Source organism: Oryza sativa, chromosome 2 (assembly GCF_034140825.1).
Source record: "Oryza sativa Japonica Group chromosome 2, ASM3414082v1".
Taxonomy (NCBI): Eukaryota; Viridiplantae; Streptophyta; class Magnoliopsida; order Poales; family Poaceae; genus Oryza; species Oryza sativa.
In genome coordinates, this window is record NC_089036.1 from 14,289,023 (window position 1) to 14,305,717 (window position 16,695).

Genomic DNA, 16,695 nt, shown 5'->3' on the forward strand with positions numbered 1-16,695 from the left:
TGAAATTTCCAGGATTTATTTTCTTTCCCTATCTTGGTAAATTCAATTTGATTAGGTAAAATTTGTTCAACAATTCAGGAATTTGGTGTGGTGATAGGTGTTGGTTTATAGGTTCCACTTTTCAAAGTTTCACACATAAATTCCTAATATTTGAAATCTTGTGAAAAGATGAAATTGGTTAGGCTGAAAGTTGGTTTGGATTTGTAGGAGGCCTAAACAGAGAGTAAAAATTCCACATAATTTATATTTGTTGGTGATAAATAAACTAGTATTTGAATAAATTATTAAACATGTATACTTCTGTTCAAGTTATTAATCAAATAGAAGTGGTTTCAATTTTACCGATTAGAGTTAACTTTGTTATCGCATATAATCAAATTGCAGTATAGTAAATATGAAATCTAAAGGACAACAAATGCACTTCTAAATACCTGGTATGAACCTAAGGCTCTTACATCTGGACTCAGATTTCTATTCTATCCTTACTCCACAAGCTTAAGAATACTAAACTAAACTAGAAAGAATATGAGAGAGCTCTTGCTTGAAGTATGTCAAGAAATGGAGGATGAGAGCTCCTTTTATAGCTTCCCAATGACGGTTGTGATGGTTGGAATGGTCGGAAATACCCGTTCGGAGCCAATCTACACCGTCCAGGCAAAGACCTAGATCGAACGGCGGTGAGGAAGGTTCGGCCGAACCAGGGGCCGGCCCAACCAGCCCAAATTTTGGTTGGTGGCCTCCTCTCATGCTCTCCTCCACAGACTTGTGAATTTTGGCCCAATTCGTCGTGTCATTTCTAAGTTCTTGGCCCATTCATACATAAATCTGATCCTCGACATCGTCCGATTAATTGATCATCTAATTTGATGTTGATTCTCCTCCACTTTATGGTTATTCTCTGCAAAAGGTTAGTAAACCCAATACGTGGAATATTATTATTCTAACACTAATATGCATTGCAACCATAACTAGTTCTCTATTTTGGTAATATTGACAGTCGAAACTGATCGCTAACGACCGTCAACAAGCAACAGGAGGGCATCGGATAGAGGGTATTAGCTAAGTAATAATATAATTAGGATGTATGTATAATATGTATGTATACTATAAGTATAGGAATATGATCTTTCTATATTCTTTCCACTTAGCTTAGATAATCATAAATAAGAGGATGACTGCTTCTGCTTAGTGACACTCTACCCTATGAATTATATTAACCCCTGCTTAGACTTTGGTTATTACAAGTAATATATAAATTATTAGTACGGTTCTCTCTATTATAATCTTCCCACGGGATTAAACAAATATGATACCTTGGAATACTCTCGGGTGAAATGCTACAACGGTATATCCATGCGCTTGCGGATAAACTCTGTAACCATAATATACCAGTAGTATTTCTGTGCCATTACTTGGAATTATATTTCTAGTAATGTCGTTAAGAAATACAACAACGACCTTGGAAGAAGTAAATGCCATGTCGGCGGAACGGCTGAGGACATTGTTGGTGTAGATTCAACACGAACGGTTCCCTGGCATCATAGACGGTACCATTCTTGCTTCATGTTGATGTAGACAAGCGACCCTCCAATACACGGACGAGCGACGATGTCATACTCCACGGAAAGGGAGAGAACCACGGACAGACTGCATCGATTCTTGACAAAGAGGGGAAAAGCACCACGGACGGACAACATCTCATTTCGGCATAATCACAGGCCTCACGATGACTTCGGTGTGACGAGACGAAGGCATACAGATTGTGCAACGGCTCCGTCTTGACGATGTTTACGGGCAACAAGCAGTGGTGCTAGCTAAGGATGTCCCGTTTGACTTGATGATGAGTGTCTAAAATCTTTTAACATCTGTAAGGAATCACTCATCTCAGCACTAGTCATCCAACCCTCTGATTGGTTGCAGCCGTTTGAAATCATGTGCGATGCTAGTAACTTTGCAGTGGGAGCTAAGGTAATAGTTTACACTGACCATGCTATCGCAAATGCTAGTAAAACATTGACTGGAGCTCAGCTTAATTATGCCACAACTAAAAAAGAGCTCCTAGCTGTAGTGTTTGTCATTGATAAGTTCAGGTCATATTTAGTGGGAGCTAAGGTAATAGTTTACACTAACCATGCTGCACTAAAATACCCGCTCACTAAAAAATATGCAAAACCTCGGCTAATTAGGTGGATTCTTCAACTCCAAGAATTTAACATCGAAATTAAGGATAAAAAAGGGAGTGGAGAATTTTGTTGCAGATCATTTGTCGCGTATGCAAATCACTAACATGCAAGAGCTACCGATAAATGACTATCTACGAGATGACATGCTGTTGAAACTTGAAAGTCACAGACTCCGACCCGTGGTATGTAACCATCATCAACTTCATGGTCGCGGGGCATGTAACACTGGGAGAAAATAAGAAGAGGTTGATCTACGAGAGCCGCTGGAACTTGTGGGATGCACCTTACCTTTACAGAGTCTGTTCAGATGGCGTACTACGGAGATGCGTTCCGGCAGACGAAGGCATGAAAATCATTGAAAAGTGTCATGCTGCCCCATATGGAGATCACTATGGAGCATTCAGGACACATGCAAAGATCTGGCAGAGTGGATTCTTTTAGACAACAATGTATGATGACCCAAAGAAATTCGTTCGAAGATGCACAAGGTGCCAGAAGCATAGGGGGATTACTACTCTAGATGCGATGCCACTGACATACAACCTTCAAGTCGAGTTATTTGATGTATGGGGCATCGACCTCATGGAACCTTTCCCAAAGTCCTATGAGTACGAGTATGGTGGCCGCTGACTATGTGTCCAAGTGGGTAGAGGCAATGCCATGCAAGGCGCAGATGCCAAGCACGCTCGGCGGATGTTCCACAAGATTATCTTCCCTCATTTTGGAACTCCGCGGATGGTGATAAGTGACGGAGGGTCTCATTTCATCGATAAGACCTTCCGAAGCTTTTTGCAAGAGCTTGAGGCTCAACACAACATTGCCACTCCATATCATCCCCAGACAAGTGGGCAGATAGAAACATGCAACAAACAAATTAAGAATATTCTGTAGAAGACTGTCAATAAAATGGGGAAGGCATGGAAGAACAAGCTACCTGATGCGCTTTGGGCATATAGGACTGCTTATAAGGCACCCATTATCATGTCACCATACCAACTTGTCTACGGGAAGACTTGTCACCTACTAGTAGAGTTGGAACACAGGGCGCACTGGGCTATCCGGACTTGGAATATGGACCTAAAGGGAGCTGGACAGCTCAGGAAGATGTAGCTCTCTAAGCTGGAGGAATGGAGGGACAAGTCCTACCATAATGCCAAGATCTATAAGGACAAAACCAAAAGATGGCATGATAGACAGAGCAAGCACAAGGTGTTCAAAGCAGAGGACAAAGTGCAGTTGTTCAACTCACGGGTGAAGCTTTTCGGACATGGAAAACTTCGAAGTAAATGGATGGGCCCATATACCGTCGTCGACACTTCATCACATGGAGCCATCACACAACGAGACAACAAAGGTAACACTTTCAAGGTAAATGGCCATCGTTTAAAATTTTTCCTTGATCCGTTAGAAGTTGATCATGACTTAGACGTAGTAAACCTAGTCGCTTTTAGCTTCTACCCGGAGTCCTTAGATCCCCCTTGATCCGTTAGTTTTCAATGGCCTGAGTCGTTAGGCCACCCTCTAGTTATCTTAGGTCTAGCTATTAAAATAAAAATAAAGTAAAATAAAATAAAATAAAGTTGGCTTCCTGGTCTTCCAACCAAATGAGTCCTTTTTGCTTCACTCTTGTCTTTGTTTTTTTATGTCCAATAAAGCATCCCAGGTACAAAGACAAGTGTGTGAGTGATCTTGCACATCAACACCGTAACCAAAGCAAGATCACCCTAGAAGTGATGAGCCATGACAAACTGCAAAGTCACGGTGTCCTGTAGCAAAATTTGCCTACAAGTATAGAGCAATATCATGAAAAAAAAAAAGAGAGACAAAAGGAAAAAAAGGCAAAGAGAAAAAAAAAGATAACCATGCACTCTCCAAAATTTCAAAACAGAAAATAAATGGAGGAGGAGGTATACAAAAGGAGTTATTATTATTAATAGTATTTTCCTTTTTCAACCCACAAATTTGCCATACACATACACATGCACTTCTTGACAAGAAAGTATGTCTTGCATTTCCGTGGGTCCATTATTTGACTTAACAATATATGTGACGCAAGTAATGCTCTACTCTTTTCCATACTCTGAACTCCACATAAGCCTTATTAGATGGTAAGAAAAGAAAAGGCACAATCATGTGCCTTTGTGAGGAATCATACACCTTGAGTGATCGAGAGAATCAACTGAGGAGCAAAGAAAAGTTATAAATTTTGTGTTACTTGAAAAAAACTCAAGTTGTTCTTCATGAAAAGCTAGGGTGATTGGTACATTTCTCAATTGCTCAAGATCGCCTGGTAGACACTACAAAGACCCACAAGTACAAGTATGGCTTTGAATAATTTGTTTACATGATTATTAGTAAGGAAGTCATAACTCTATTGTAGAGTCCATAGCCTTCACTTGGGACAAGCAAATGTTAAGTGTGGGGGTGTTGTTAACGGTCCATAAATCATAATATTTGACCATCAATACCTGCATATAATGAAATAAAATATGGTATCCAACTTAGTGGTAGGGATTATTACTAATCAACTCCACTAGTGTTGGTGAAATATGTGTATGCAGGTATTTTAAGGAGAAAACACAACCGTCATACAAGGAAACATACATCCGGCCAATCAGACGCATGTACACGGATTGAAGTGCCCCCAAGTCAGGTGAAACCACCATGGAATGGGTCATAACTGTCATAACCGCCATCAGAGTCCCCCAGCTGGTCTCCTAGCCAAAGGAGAGGCCAGGAGGTGGCGCCTAGGGTTCGGCCAAACCACCACTGGCACCTTTGATCCTAGCTTTCCACGTGTACGCTGCTGATGACATCCCAATGACGGTTGCAGAGCATTTAGGACATTTCCCATAGCTGTAACCGTCATATAGAGGCTATAAAAGGAGGAGCTCACTTCACTTCACAACAAACAACTTTGAGCTGAATTACAAGAGGCTCTATTGTATCTTTTGTGCATTAGAAAATAGGTAAAGAGTGAGGGGAAGCTCTAGAGGAGTGCCTGAAAGTTTGGCGCTCTCTCCGACTTCTACCTCGATGAGTTTACCTTTCTAGGAAGAATTTTGGAGTTGTACCGAAGCTATCAGTACACTCTGCTCCGGGTTCGAAGAAACTTTTTCTATAAAGTAAGCATTCGAGATCTTTTTTTTTATTTAATTACTTAGTCTAAGTGAGATAGATTTTCATCTTTGCGGGTTCATTATTTAGTATTTGTACTAAGTGCTCTACTACTAAGACTCTGGATAAAGAAGGAAGTTCATGTGCAAGTATTAGAGTAGTAATTAATAACTTAAACGTGGTGTTTAGGTTAGAGATTACCATTGTTTATTGTGTATCCCACGGATTTGTCAGAGGTAGACAGCAGGTGGTGACAGCCCTAAATCCTGTCATAGTAATCCTCCACGTTCGGATACATCATAAAGCTATAGCCGGAACCACACTGGCAGACCAACAAGGGTCGGTGCCTGAAGCAACAGATAGGAAATTACTTTCAACTTCGCTTAGATAATTAAAACACATAGAAAATCCTCTCTAGCCTAGATAGCCTACCAGTAGTTGTTATCCTTGGATAGTCTTAGCATTAGGTAGAGTACACACGTTCTCTGAGTTCGATATCCTTTTGGGGTCATCCGAAGGTGAAGTGTTACAACGGTATTCCGTGGGCTTGCGGATTTATCTGTGGTCGTAAGAAATACCAACAGGCGGCGCAGTTCGGGCCGCACCACTGTACCGTCTACGCCAACGCCTTCCTTGGCCCTGACCTCGGCTCCTTCGTCGAGTGGCTCGCCTCGTAGTTGTGCCTCCTGGAGGGGAGGAAGAGGACACCTAGACCCGACGCGCTGCCGACTGGAGCACCCTCCCATCCACACCCACCGCCGCTCACCATCGACTGGTTCCCCTTTTGTCGCAGCGCCTGTCGCCGATCGGAGCGCCCATCCAGCCACGCCTCGCCACCCCAGCCACTCATGCGAGCTTTGGCTCCACCACCGTTGTCGCCACCTTCGTGCGAGTGCAAGCTCCGACTCTGTCGGCCGCCGCCGCTCGCTGCAGCAAAGGGAGGGAGAAGAGAGAGAAAGAGAGAGAGTGAATCGGGATTGAGGAAGAGAGAGTAGAGACTAGAGAGAGATTGAGAGAGGTGAGAGGAGAGAGATAGATAGGGAGACTTACAGGTCGGGCCCACACTATTTTTAAAAAAAAAATTTGCTAATTGGACAGCCACTTAGGATTAAAACTACTTTGGATTGAGCTAGAGGGGTTATTTGTCCGGTTTGTATAGTTGACGTTGTAAAATATCCGGTATTCGAGTTTAGGGGAGTAATTCGATCGACCGTACATGATAGTTTTGTGGTGTAATTCGTACCCGCGAATGATGAAGGTTGAGCTGGAAACGGACTCGATGATGCTTAAAACGGCACTCCACGAGAATTCTTTTAATTTGTCGGCTTTAGGGGGTGTGATTTTGGAGATTAAGAATGTCATCTCCAGCTGCTTTCTTTCTTTCTCGGTTCGTTACTGCCCCACGGAATGTAATAAGGTTGCGCACGAATTGGCAGCGTTGGGTTGTAATTTGCAGAACTCCCCTAGCTGGGCCAGTACCCCGCCTGGTCTAGAGTGTTTGGTGACCAGTGATTTGGCTGGGCGGAATAAGTTCATCTAAGGTCCTTTAACTTGTCAATGAATTCGATTTTCGTTTTTCAACCGCAAAACCAGATACAGATACAACAGGTTCCTCAACTATCTAAACCGGTGCAGATTAGGTCCCTCGACGGTTTTGGCTGACATGGCGCCTACAAGGCTAATTTGACTTGGTCTTGATCTGACGTGGCACCGACGTGGCGCTTACGTGGCCATTCGATCCGGAAAAATAATAAACCTCATGGGACCCACATGTCAGTTTTACATAAATTAATTAAAAAATAGTAGGGCCCACGTGGGCCCCACGTGTCATTCTTGACCCACTCTTCTTCCTCCTCTCTCCCCATCTCCCTCTCTTCAACTCTCTCTCCCCTCTCCTCTCTTGCGATGGTGGCACGGGCGAGCAGGGGCGGAGCAGAGGGGCGGTGGGCGGAGCGGTGGTGGGCAGCGGGCGGAGCAGAGGGGTGGCAGGTGGAGCAGAGCGACCGGTGCGCTAGAGCTCAAAGGCGCAGACGAAGACGGCCGCGGCGCAGTCGAGTTCGGCGCCGAAGCCACCGTGTGGTCGGGGTCGAGGTCGGCGCAGAATCCGCGGCGCTGGCTCTCGACGATGCCGCCGGGAGGGACAAGCCGGACACCAAGCGTGATGTTTTCGCAGATCTTGGCTCGACGGTGTCATTGCTGCGGCTGCGGCCTGGCGCCGCAGCCACGTCGTCGTCGTCCTCCTCGTCCGCTGGCTCGGCCAAGTCGCCCACGCTGTGCAATGCTGGCGCGGGGGTGGGAAGGGGAGGAGGCTGGGGGAGCCACTCGGGCGAGCTGGTGGTGGAAGGGAACCCGCCACGGCCACCTAGGCACCGCCGCTCCAGATCGGGGCGCAAGCGGTGGGGCCACTAGTGGCGGAGATTAGGGGCAGACTCCCACCGGTGGATCCAGGAACGAGAGATCGCCGAGGTGAGGACGACGTCGCAGAGGGAGATGCGGGAGACAATGTTCTCGAGGAGCTCCTCCGAGATGGATTCCCGGTACGGCGGGTGGAGCCGACCACCACACCACCGGTCTCCTCCAAGAAGAAGCCCGCCGCCGCGCCGACCACCCCCCGCCACCCCGGCCCCCGCCTCGGCACCCACCACCCCGGCTCCGGCCACCGCGCCACCCACCAAGGCGCCCGTGCCGCCGCCCAAGGCCAAGGCCACCCCGCCGCCGGCCTCCTCTCCCCTGGTCGAGGCTCCCGTCGCCTCGCCTCCTTCCCTTTCGCCAAGTCCCACATCCCCGCCGTGGCGCATGCCGAGCCGCCGCCGCTGGATCTCGGATAGCCTGCCTCGCTTGGCTGCTCCGCCACCCACCCGTGCCGTCCGCTGCCAGGAAAGAAGAGAGAGAGAAGAGAGAGGGGAAAGGAAGAAGAGAGGAGTGAGGGAGGTTATTTTTTGTGTGTAGCTAACATGTGGGCCACTATTTTTATTATTTTTCTGATATATAATTGCCACGTAAGCGCCACATCAATGCCACATAGGATAAAGACCTAGTCAAATCAGCCACATAAACATCACGTCAATGAAAACCGCCTTCCAAACCACCGAGAGACCTAATCTGCACCGGTTTTAATAGTTGAGGGATCCGATGTAGTTTTCCGGTTGAAGGACGAAAATCAGATTCGGTGACATTAAGGGAGACCTCGGATGAACTTATTCCTGGCCGGGCCGTCATAGTAATGAAATCGGTTCCCATAAAAAAAAAAGGGACAAGGGATGTGAACAATGGGCATATGCGCTTATCAAGGTGTCATCAGTGTGAGGAATGTAACAAGCCTGCTGAGGCTCAGCCACAGAACGATAGGCAAGACATATTGGCTCACTGCCACAGGACGTGTCGGTGGCACACGGCTCACACGCACGGACACGGACACATTGCATTCTCAACCTCTCAACTCGGGCAAACTCGAGGCACGTTTACATCATAGCCATGCGAAAATATGCTTTGAGAACCTCGTAATACAGCCATTGCTGGCAATATGTGAATGAAACATGGTCAAAACATGAGCACCCTGAATTTGAACTTGTCAGTAACCTATCTATATGATTCTGCAGATAAATCCCCGAGGGTAAGTACTCCAAATTACCAGAGCTTTAGAGTTTATAAGTCGATTCTAAACTTCACTAAATCTTGTTCTCATGTCATCACCATACTCATCACCATCTTGGACTTTATCTGAGTTCGTCTGACGATCCATATCTGGGTCTGCTTTTGCGGTATTCCCTTCATTAGTGGGAGGGACAGGACTACTCCCAGTTCCACTGGTGTGATTGCTAGTTTCTGATGCATTAGTCCCAGTATGTTTTTCCATCATCCCAGACAAAGCTAACTTTGGAGACCACTCAAGAACATCATCAATTATGTTCGAAACCTTCTTCTGGTACCTAGTAACAGGAAAAAAGAGAAATGATTACTCAACTGATAGAATATGATATAGAATGGAGAACATATCATTTGCACACAAGCTTCAGCACACTCCGTGCACACCAACTAGCAAATGTCACGAAAAATTCTACTCCCTCCGTTTCACAATGCAAGTCATTCTAGCATTTCCTACATTCATAATGATGTTAATGAATCTAGACATATATATCTATCTAGATTCATTAACATCAATATGAATATGGGAAATGCTAGAACAACTTACATTGTAAAACGGAGGAAGTATAAGAAATTGGACATTTACTCCTAATAGTATTACACATATCTGCAAAGTCTCATATTCAAATTCATTACTCCCTCCATCCCATAATATAAGGGATTTTGAGTTTTTGTTTGCAATGTTTGACCACTCGTCTTATTTAAAATTTTTTAAAATTATTATTTATTTTATTTGACTTACTTTATTATCTACATTACTTTAAGCACAACTTTTCGTTTTTTATATTTGCAAAAAAAAATTGAATAAGACGAGTGGTCAAATGTTGCAAGCAAAAACTCAAAATCCCTTATATTGTGGGACGGAGGGAGTATATTTTAGCCGTAACAAAAAAGTGAAAAATCTAACAGTTTTAAGGGTAAAAATCTGTCAGGATTTTGTCTTTTTTGTTACAGCTAAAATATAATGAATTTGAAGATAAGATTTTACACGTAGATGTAATACTATTGGAAGTATGTGTCAAATTTTTCTAGAATTTTCTGTGACATTGGCCTAGTTGGTGTGCACGGAGTGTGTAATTGATGGTAATCTGTCAGTACAACTTAGAACAAGCATCCAGTATTTCTAAGTAAGGTACCACGAGACAAACACTAATGGGTTCATTTGAACTTAAAATTTTAGGAAGAGACTCAGCTGGAAATGGGCTGTGGAAGACTTCAATTTAGCACTTAGATCAAGAAATCAAATTATCCAGGGGAAAATAAAGTGCCTCGACACCACCTGTGGGACATGTGTTATGGTGAGCGCTCAAATTGTGCCTATGCTAGCTCGCATTTATGAATTTAGAATTTAGAAACATTGACCAGTTATCCAGTACATGCTCATGCAAGATGTTGCCCATTCTAAGAGATCGACAAAACTATATGCCCAACTAATTAGTTCTGCTTTTGCAAATGGTCTATAAGCACCTAACAAAATTAGGAAACAATATTTATATTTTCTAACATTCAATCTAATTTAAGAGATATAGCAATCATCCAACCAAAAATCATTCACTCAATTTGTTGACATGAAGTAGTCCTAGCAAAATCAGTCTAACTAAACCATAAAGATGACTCCCCATTGTACATAACAATGTGCAAATCACATTGATTTCGCTAACTCAAAATTGAAATAGTATTATAAGCAATCTCAAAAATCAGAACTTCATACCTTGCCCTAGCTGCTTCATCTGGAGCATGGTGCCTGAGCAGTAATATCACCAATACAGCAACAGTGGCATAGAAGAGTCTTGATGTCCACTTTGGTCGCTCTCCCTCATCCTTCTCGGGCCAAAACCGAACAAGTTCTCTAAATGTTGTCTCTTCGGCATTTATATTTGGAAAGAACCACACACGTTTCCCAAGGAGTACCCATAGTATGCCAAAGATAGCAGCTCTTACTGCAATACCATTGGAAACATAAAAAAAGAGGATTGGTCAAAACTAAAACCAACAAAAAAAAGAGATAAATAAGTCATTCATGACAAAAACAACAATTTATTATCACTCCCAAAATTATTTAACAAATTAAGCAATACTAGCGGTATGCGTCAAAATTACATATACAGTGGTCACGTGCAACAAAGAACAGTATGAATAGCAAGTATACACTACCAACACTCTAGCTTTGTGTTCTTCCGATAAAAAAAAAAGAATATTAACACACTGCATCAAACAAACAAAAAATATGATGGATTTGTTTATCTGAAGCTCTACTTGTGTATAGTAAGAAAATCAAACCAGTCAAAAGGACTGAGACCCAATTAGGTTCTTCCTGTACACATGACCGTGCAATAAAATCGACCACCAACCAAATAAGAAAATTACAGCAGGCACACAGATGGACAGGCCTATGCTTCATCTTTGCTTATTGATTGGTCATTCCCGTTGCAGCCTCTCTAGTCCTGCTTTACTTTTTTTATTTAGTTAGTGGTCTGGTGGTCAACATGCCATGCAGGCAAAACCACCGTACAAAATAGTTTGAATGAACTCACAGTCAAAGCTAGGGCAGGGTATTGGGGCATTTCCCTCTTCTTGAGTAGGATTAGAAGAATCACTAGTTGCAGTAACTAACCAGTTGCTATGGTCTTGCATGGCCAAATTGCACAAAGTGGACCAGAAAAATAGCCAACAATAATAAGGGCAAGCCATCAATACTTGCCAACCCTCATTGTTCACTTAGCAAATGGTGATCGCTCATAAAGATGTTTTGCAACAGGTCAAGCAAGAAATTATATATGTATGAATTGGATGGTGGGATTGTGCACAGAAGTTTCACTTTAGTTCCAATCTCTTTTCTGTGTGGAATGGAACTTGTATGATTCATAGTTCCCCTTAGCACCAAGGTGCCCTCAACAAAGAGATTCAGAGGGATCACACATTCAGACTAAACATTCCGCTATCAAGATCCTACTGTTTCACATGCCACCAAACAAACAAGAAATATAACAACCCATATCCCCTCTTTTTTTTCCATTCCCATCAAGAAATTCTCACGAAAAGAAACCTCACAACAAAGTATTTATTGTTTTTAAGAAACCATACTTTTGACTGGTTTTTCCCCCAAAAACAAAGGGTGAACATCTTTTGGTCGACCGGAATTCAAGATTTGGTAAAGTATTTTACCAACATGTAGTAGTTAGGAACTGAAATGAAGATGGTATTGAAGCACAATTTCAGATATATTGGTGTCATGTTTTGGTCATGAGATTCTCTTAACATATACTCCCTCCGTTTCTAAATATTTGACGCCATTGACTTTTTTAAATATGTTTGACAGTTCGTCTTATTCAAAAAATTTAAGTAATTATTAATTATTTTCCTATCATTTGATTCATTGTTAAATATACTTATATGTATACATATAGTTTTACATATTACATAAAAGTTTTTGAATAAGACGAACGGTCAAACATGTGCTAAAAAGTCAACGATGTCAAATATTTAGAAATGGAGGGAGTATTTTCTAGTAACAACAATCTACTTCATCACAAGCAACAGTTTTTTTAAGGAGTTAGATGCACTAGTGGTACCACAACTTGTGAAGTGTGTAATTTAGTCATTCATCTTGCAAATTACTAAAGTGAGTCACTCATTTTTATTCAGGGGTGCAAACCTCATCGTACACATGACATGTTGGGCTGTTCGCTACCAAGGTTGGACAATATGCTAGCCTAACATGATGTCTCATGAGCCACCTGGACAGGACAAGTTTAGGTGCTTAGACAAAATTAAAAATTGCAGATTAGTCCTGTATTTTTCATGCAACTGCATGTAGCTCATGAGTGCATGCAGCAGCTGCACGAAAAACAACGGACTTATTTGCATTTTTATAGCTTGCCATGCCCATGTGGCTCATGAGCGCACAATGTTAGGCTAGCATATCATCCATGTTGGAAGCAAACAGCACACGTGGCATGTGTTTGATGTGATTTACACCCCTGAAACAATATGAGTGACTTTTCTGAGCAATTTGCAAGGTTTGAATGACTAAATTGCACACACCTCACATGTTGCGGTATGACTAGTGCATTTTACTCTCTTTTTTTCAAAGAATTATTGCATATCTCAAAGGTTTAGAGGTCATTTAGTAATCATTTTTCCAAGGCTTTCAAACCTACCAGTCTAACAAAAATATAAATCACATTTTTGTCACACTCCCAAGCTGTCAAACATAGTCAGCGATTAATAGTTTTTAGCTAAAAGCATGATTTTGAGATAGACTGCTAGACAGGCTTAGCCTACTCATTGTTGCAGTAGTTGTTTGTACTACTAAACAGTAAATACAAATAGAACGTTGCATGCTCACAAGCAATTTTAGGTCTACTAGATAATGCCACAAAACGTCCTTAAAAGCAGCACATAAACTCCAATAAAATTTACTCCAGAACATGATGATGCAACTACAAAAATGATATAGCAAAATATTGCAGTTACATGAGTACTAAATTATGTCTCATTTATCATAGGTAACGCAGTAACAGCATATGCGAGTACAAGCCTACAAGGGCATCCATGCATTGTACATATTATTAATAGACACTAGGGAGAGCATAAGCTTATTTTTTGTTTTGTCTGTCTTGTACTCGTGAAAAAAAAATACCTTGATTAGTTAATGGTGCTAATATTTCTAGCATAAAAGACAGTGTTAGAGAGAAGTGCTTACACAAAAGAATAGAGACAATGAACAATAAAGCTCCAGCACATGAGTACAAGACCACAATCTTGCATTGGTATGGGTAAACTGGAAATAAGCAAACTGCCAAAGCAAAGAGAGGCCAAACAAATGAAAGAATCGTTTGCCACAAGGTCCTCCTTTTGAGAAACATCCAAGCAAAAAATCCATCATTCTCAGTGAACACTTGTTCCTGCAAGAATAAATCAAGCTCACATTAGAACTACTGAGGATAATAGTATCCTGAAAAAAGGCTATCATGAAATCACCACTCATTATTTTCAAGCAAAATGAATTTGCGAGGCATAACTGGTTTATTACATGGTCAAAAATAAGCAAGATACAAAAAAAAAAAGCTTCAAAGCGATGCAAAATGGAGCAAATGTGCTAGTTGATACATGTATTGTTTCACCTGATACAGTCGTTATCTAATTTCAAACTAAATACAGGATAAATATGATAGGAATTAAAAGCAAGAACAGAAATCACCAAGACACAAGAAAACCTTCACTTGAAGCCAAGAGAACAAAGATGTGATTGCCATAAAAATGTAATACTATTGTGGATAAGGGTAATAGAAATATTAGGAACATTATATCATCAAAAATACAACAGTACATCAACAAGATCAACAGAAAGTTCAACCTACAATGTTCTTCATTAGCAGTGGTACTTACACGATGTATCTCCAAATGTGCAGGCCACGATGACAATTTCTTCTTTCCTGGTCTGACAGTTTTCCAAACTCGGTCACACCTTATCACAAGGTTCTTGCTCAGCAGAGTGTTAACAATGTCTTCCACTTCTAAATCTTTATCTGGCCCTAAAATTTCCCTAACTTCTGGATGATTCCTCATGAAGGTAGTAAAATCTTTTCCACGGAAATACTCAACACGAGTTTCTTGCATAATTGCCCATCTTGATTCCAGCTGCTTGTTATCCCTAACCTTCTCAGCAAATAGTTGGTAAACATCCTTGTTTGGAGCTGGCTTCTCCTACATATGATTGAGCAGATTAACAGATTATTATAATCTTCTAGTTATATGCGAGAGGGTATTATACCTCCCAGTAGTGATCACAACTGGGGATAGGACAGGAAATTCACATTTGCATTGGCTCCTGACTTTTTGTCCGAGGTATAGGTATTTAGCATTAGTCATGAGGTTATAATACCTCTACTAAAAGGTATATACCACCTGATTAACAACACTATGTACACAATATACCTCCCAAAGGACCCTAAAACCTGACATTTCTGAAAACATCCATTTGCTCTAATCAGTTCAGCCGGTTTAAGTCTTGTGCCTTTCAAGTGGTGGGGAGGTATATATATAATACTTCCCAGGGATGGGAGAAAACCTCTATATGCATTGTGCATTTGTGCTAGGAAGCGAAGGGAGGTACTATCAAATAAATTAACTTGCTACAATGAATTCAAGATGAAGACAAAATCAGCTTTTGGTCTATGCGGGAGCAAAATGTATCCTAAATGGTCATCCAACCATGTTGAGATCCCTGAAATGTTGCCACCTCGAGAAATAACAAGTTACAGTGAACAAGAAACTGGAGGCTCATTTGATAAGACTACCATTTCCAGAGATTCCAACACGAGAATACTAAGCCGAGCACCCAGAATTTCGGACAGTATTTGAGACAACTAAACCCACAGTACAACCTACCGAAACCCACCAGTCCGTGCAGGTCCTCTCGCACCCAAGCGAGAAAACCAAATCTCACAGCCCAAAAATAATAGCACCAGACATAACATATGGTTTTCCAGATCTGTTGAAAGCCTGAAATCTCCCGTGGGTCGAATTTCCAAGACCCAAACAACTGTAATCTCCAACCGAAAATTTCACCAAGCTAAAACGCGCAATTCCAACCAAAGCGGTAGAAAGAGCAATAGCTGAACCCAAGGCGCCTGTGGGAACACCAAAATGCACAGGAAGGGGCAGCAGGCGGACCGAATCTTGAGCGACCACGAACGACGGAGAAGCGACGAGCGGGGGCGGGGAGAGGATGAGCAGTCGAACTTACCTGGGACCCGGCGCGGGATGAGCGGGATACGGGGGCCTTCTTCCCCTTTTCCTTCTCCGCCGACTTGGCCGCCGTCGCCTTGGCTCCCTTCCCCGCCATCTCCCACGCCCCGCTCTGCTCCGCTCGAACGGCGGCGAAAACCCTAGACCCCGGGGCCTGAATCGGAGATCGAATCAAGCGGATCTCACGGGCGATTCGAGGAATTCCGTGCGAATCAGGGGTAGGAGGGGAGACGCAGCGCACGCGAGAGACGAGCGCGACGCGGACCACCAAGTGCGTCTTGGGCGCGTGCGCGGGCCGGCGAGGGGCGGCGCAGGGGGAACGGGCGAGACAGGCAGGACCGGGGGCCGGCACGCTGCAAGCGGGGCCACACGCACCCACCGACCCACGTCGCACTGCGCAACTTGGACCGGGGCGCCGTCAGCCTTGATCCGAAGGGGGAAAGGAGACAGTGGGCCAATTTGGATTGCTACCCTACCAAACGTCGGGACGGCTGATACGCGATCAGCCGCGCAGGGAGGCGCGCGCGCAATCAGTCTCCCTCTTTCTCTAGTCTCTCTGTATCTAATCTACTACTTCTATACGTATGTATATAGTACTAGCAAAAGTGCCCGTGCGTTGTACCGGGTGATTACGGAGTGTGTATATTGACCAAAATTGTTGTTTGGTTTAGCAAAAGTACCCGTGTATTGCACCGGGAAGCGCACGTATCAGAAAAAATATGCAATTAATTAAAATACAAATTCGCTGAAATATTTAGTATTTTTAAGGAGGTATGTGTATAATTAAATAAATTTACAAGTAAAGTGTGAGAAATAAAATGACATTGTTAAATTTAATTTTATTAAATTCTCCATGATTAGTTACGCTCTTTGGAAATTTATTGGAATTTTCAGAGCTTAATTGCTAATTTTAATAATACAAACATCATTTAATAATTATTTAATTGGAAAAAGAAAGAAAATCCTTCCTTTTAGGTTTGCTTAGAAATAAACACAT

General features: G+C 42.7%; 1 protein-coding gene across 1 annotated transcript; it reads right to left on the reverse strand.

Annotated features, from left to right (window-relative positions):
* Positions 1-8,740: 8,740 nt before the first annotated feature.
* Positions 8,741-16,129, reverse strand: LOC4329219 (uncharacterized). Its single transcript, XM_015771823.3, has 5 exons — positions 15,697-16,129; positions 14,337-14,654; positions 13,651-13,852; positions 10,657-10,885; positions 8,741-9,229 (listed from the first exon to the last, which is right to left on the reverse strand). The coding sequence occupies exons 1-5, from the start codon at positions 15,793-15,795 to the stop codon at positions 8,959-8,961; spliced, it is 1,119 nt and encodes a 372-aa protein (XP_015627309.1). The 5' UTR covers positions 15,796-16,129; the 3' UTR covers positions 8,741-8,958.
* Positions 16,130-16,695: the final 566 nt, after the last annotated feature.

Bases quoted from the DNA above. Each gene is read 5' to 3' on its own strand.
- LOC4329219 (XM_015771823.3), bottom strand. From the start codon at position 15,795: ATGGCGGGGAAGGGAGCCAAGGCGACGGCGGCCAAGTCGGCGGAGAAG. The intron at 13,853-14,336 runs GTAAGTACCACT...TTATTCTTGCAG, and splicing joins CACATTTGGAGATACATCGT to GAACAAGTGTTCACTGAGAA. The intron at 10,886-13,650 runs GTAAGCACTTCT...ATGGTATTGCAG, and splicing joins CATTGTCTCTATTCTTTTGT to TAAGAGCTGCTATCTTTGGC.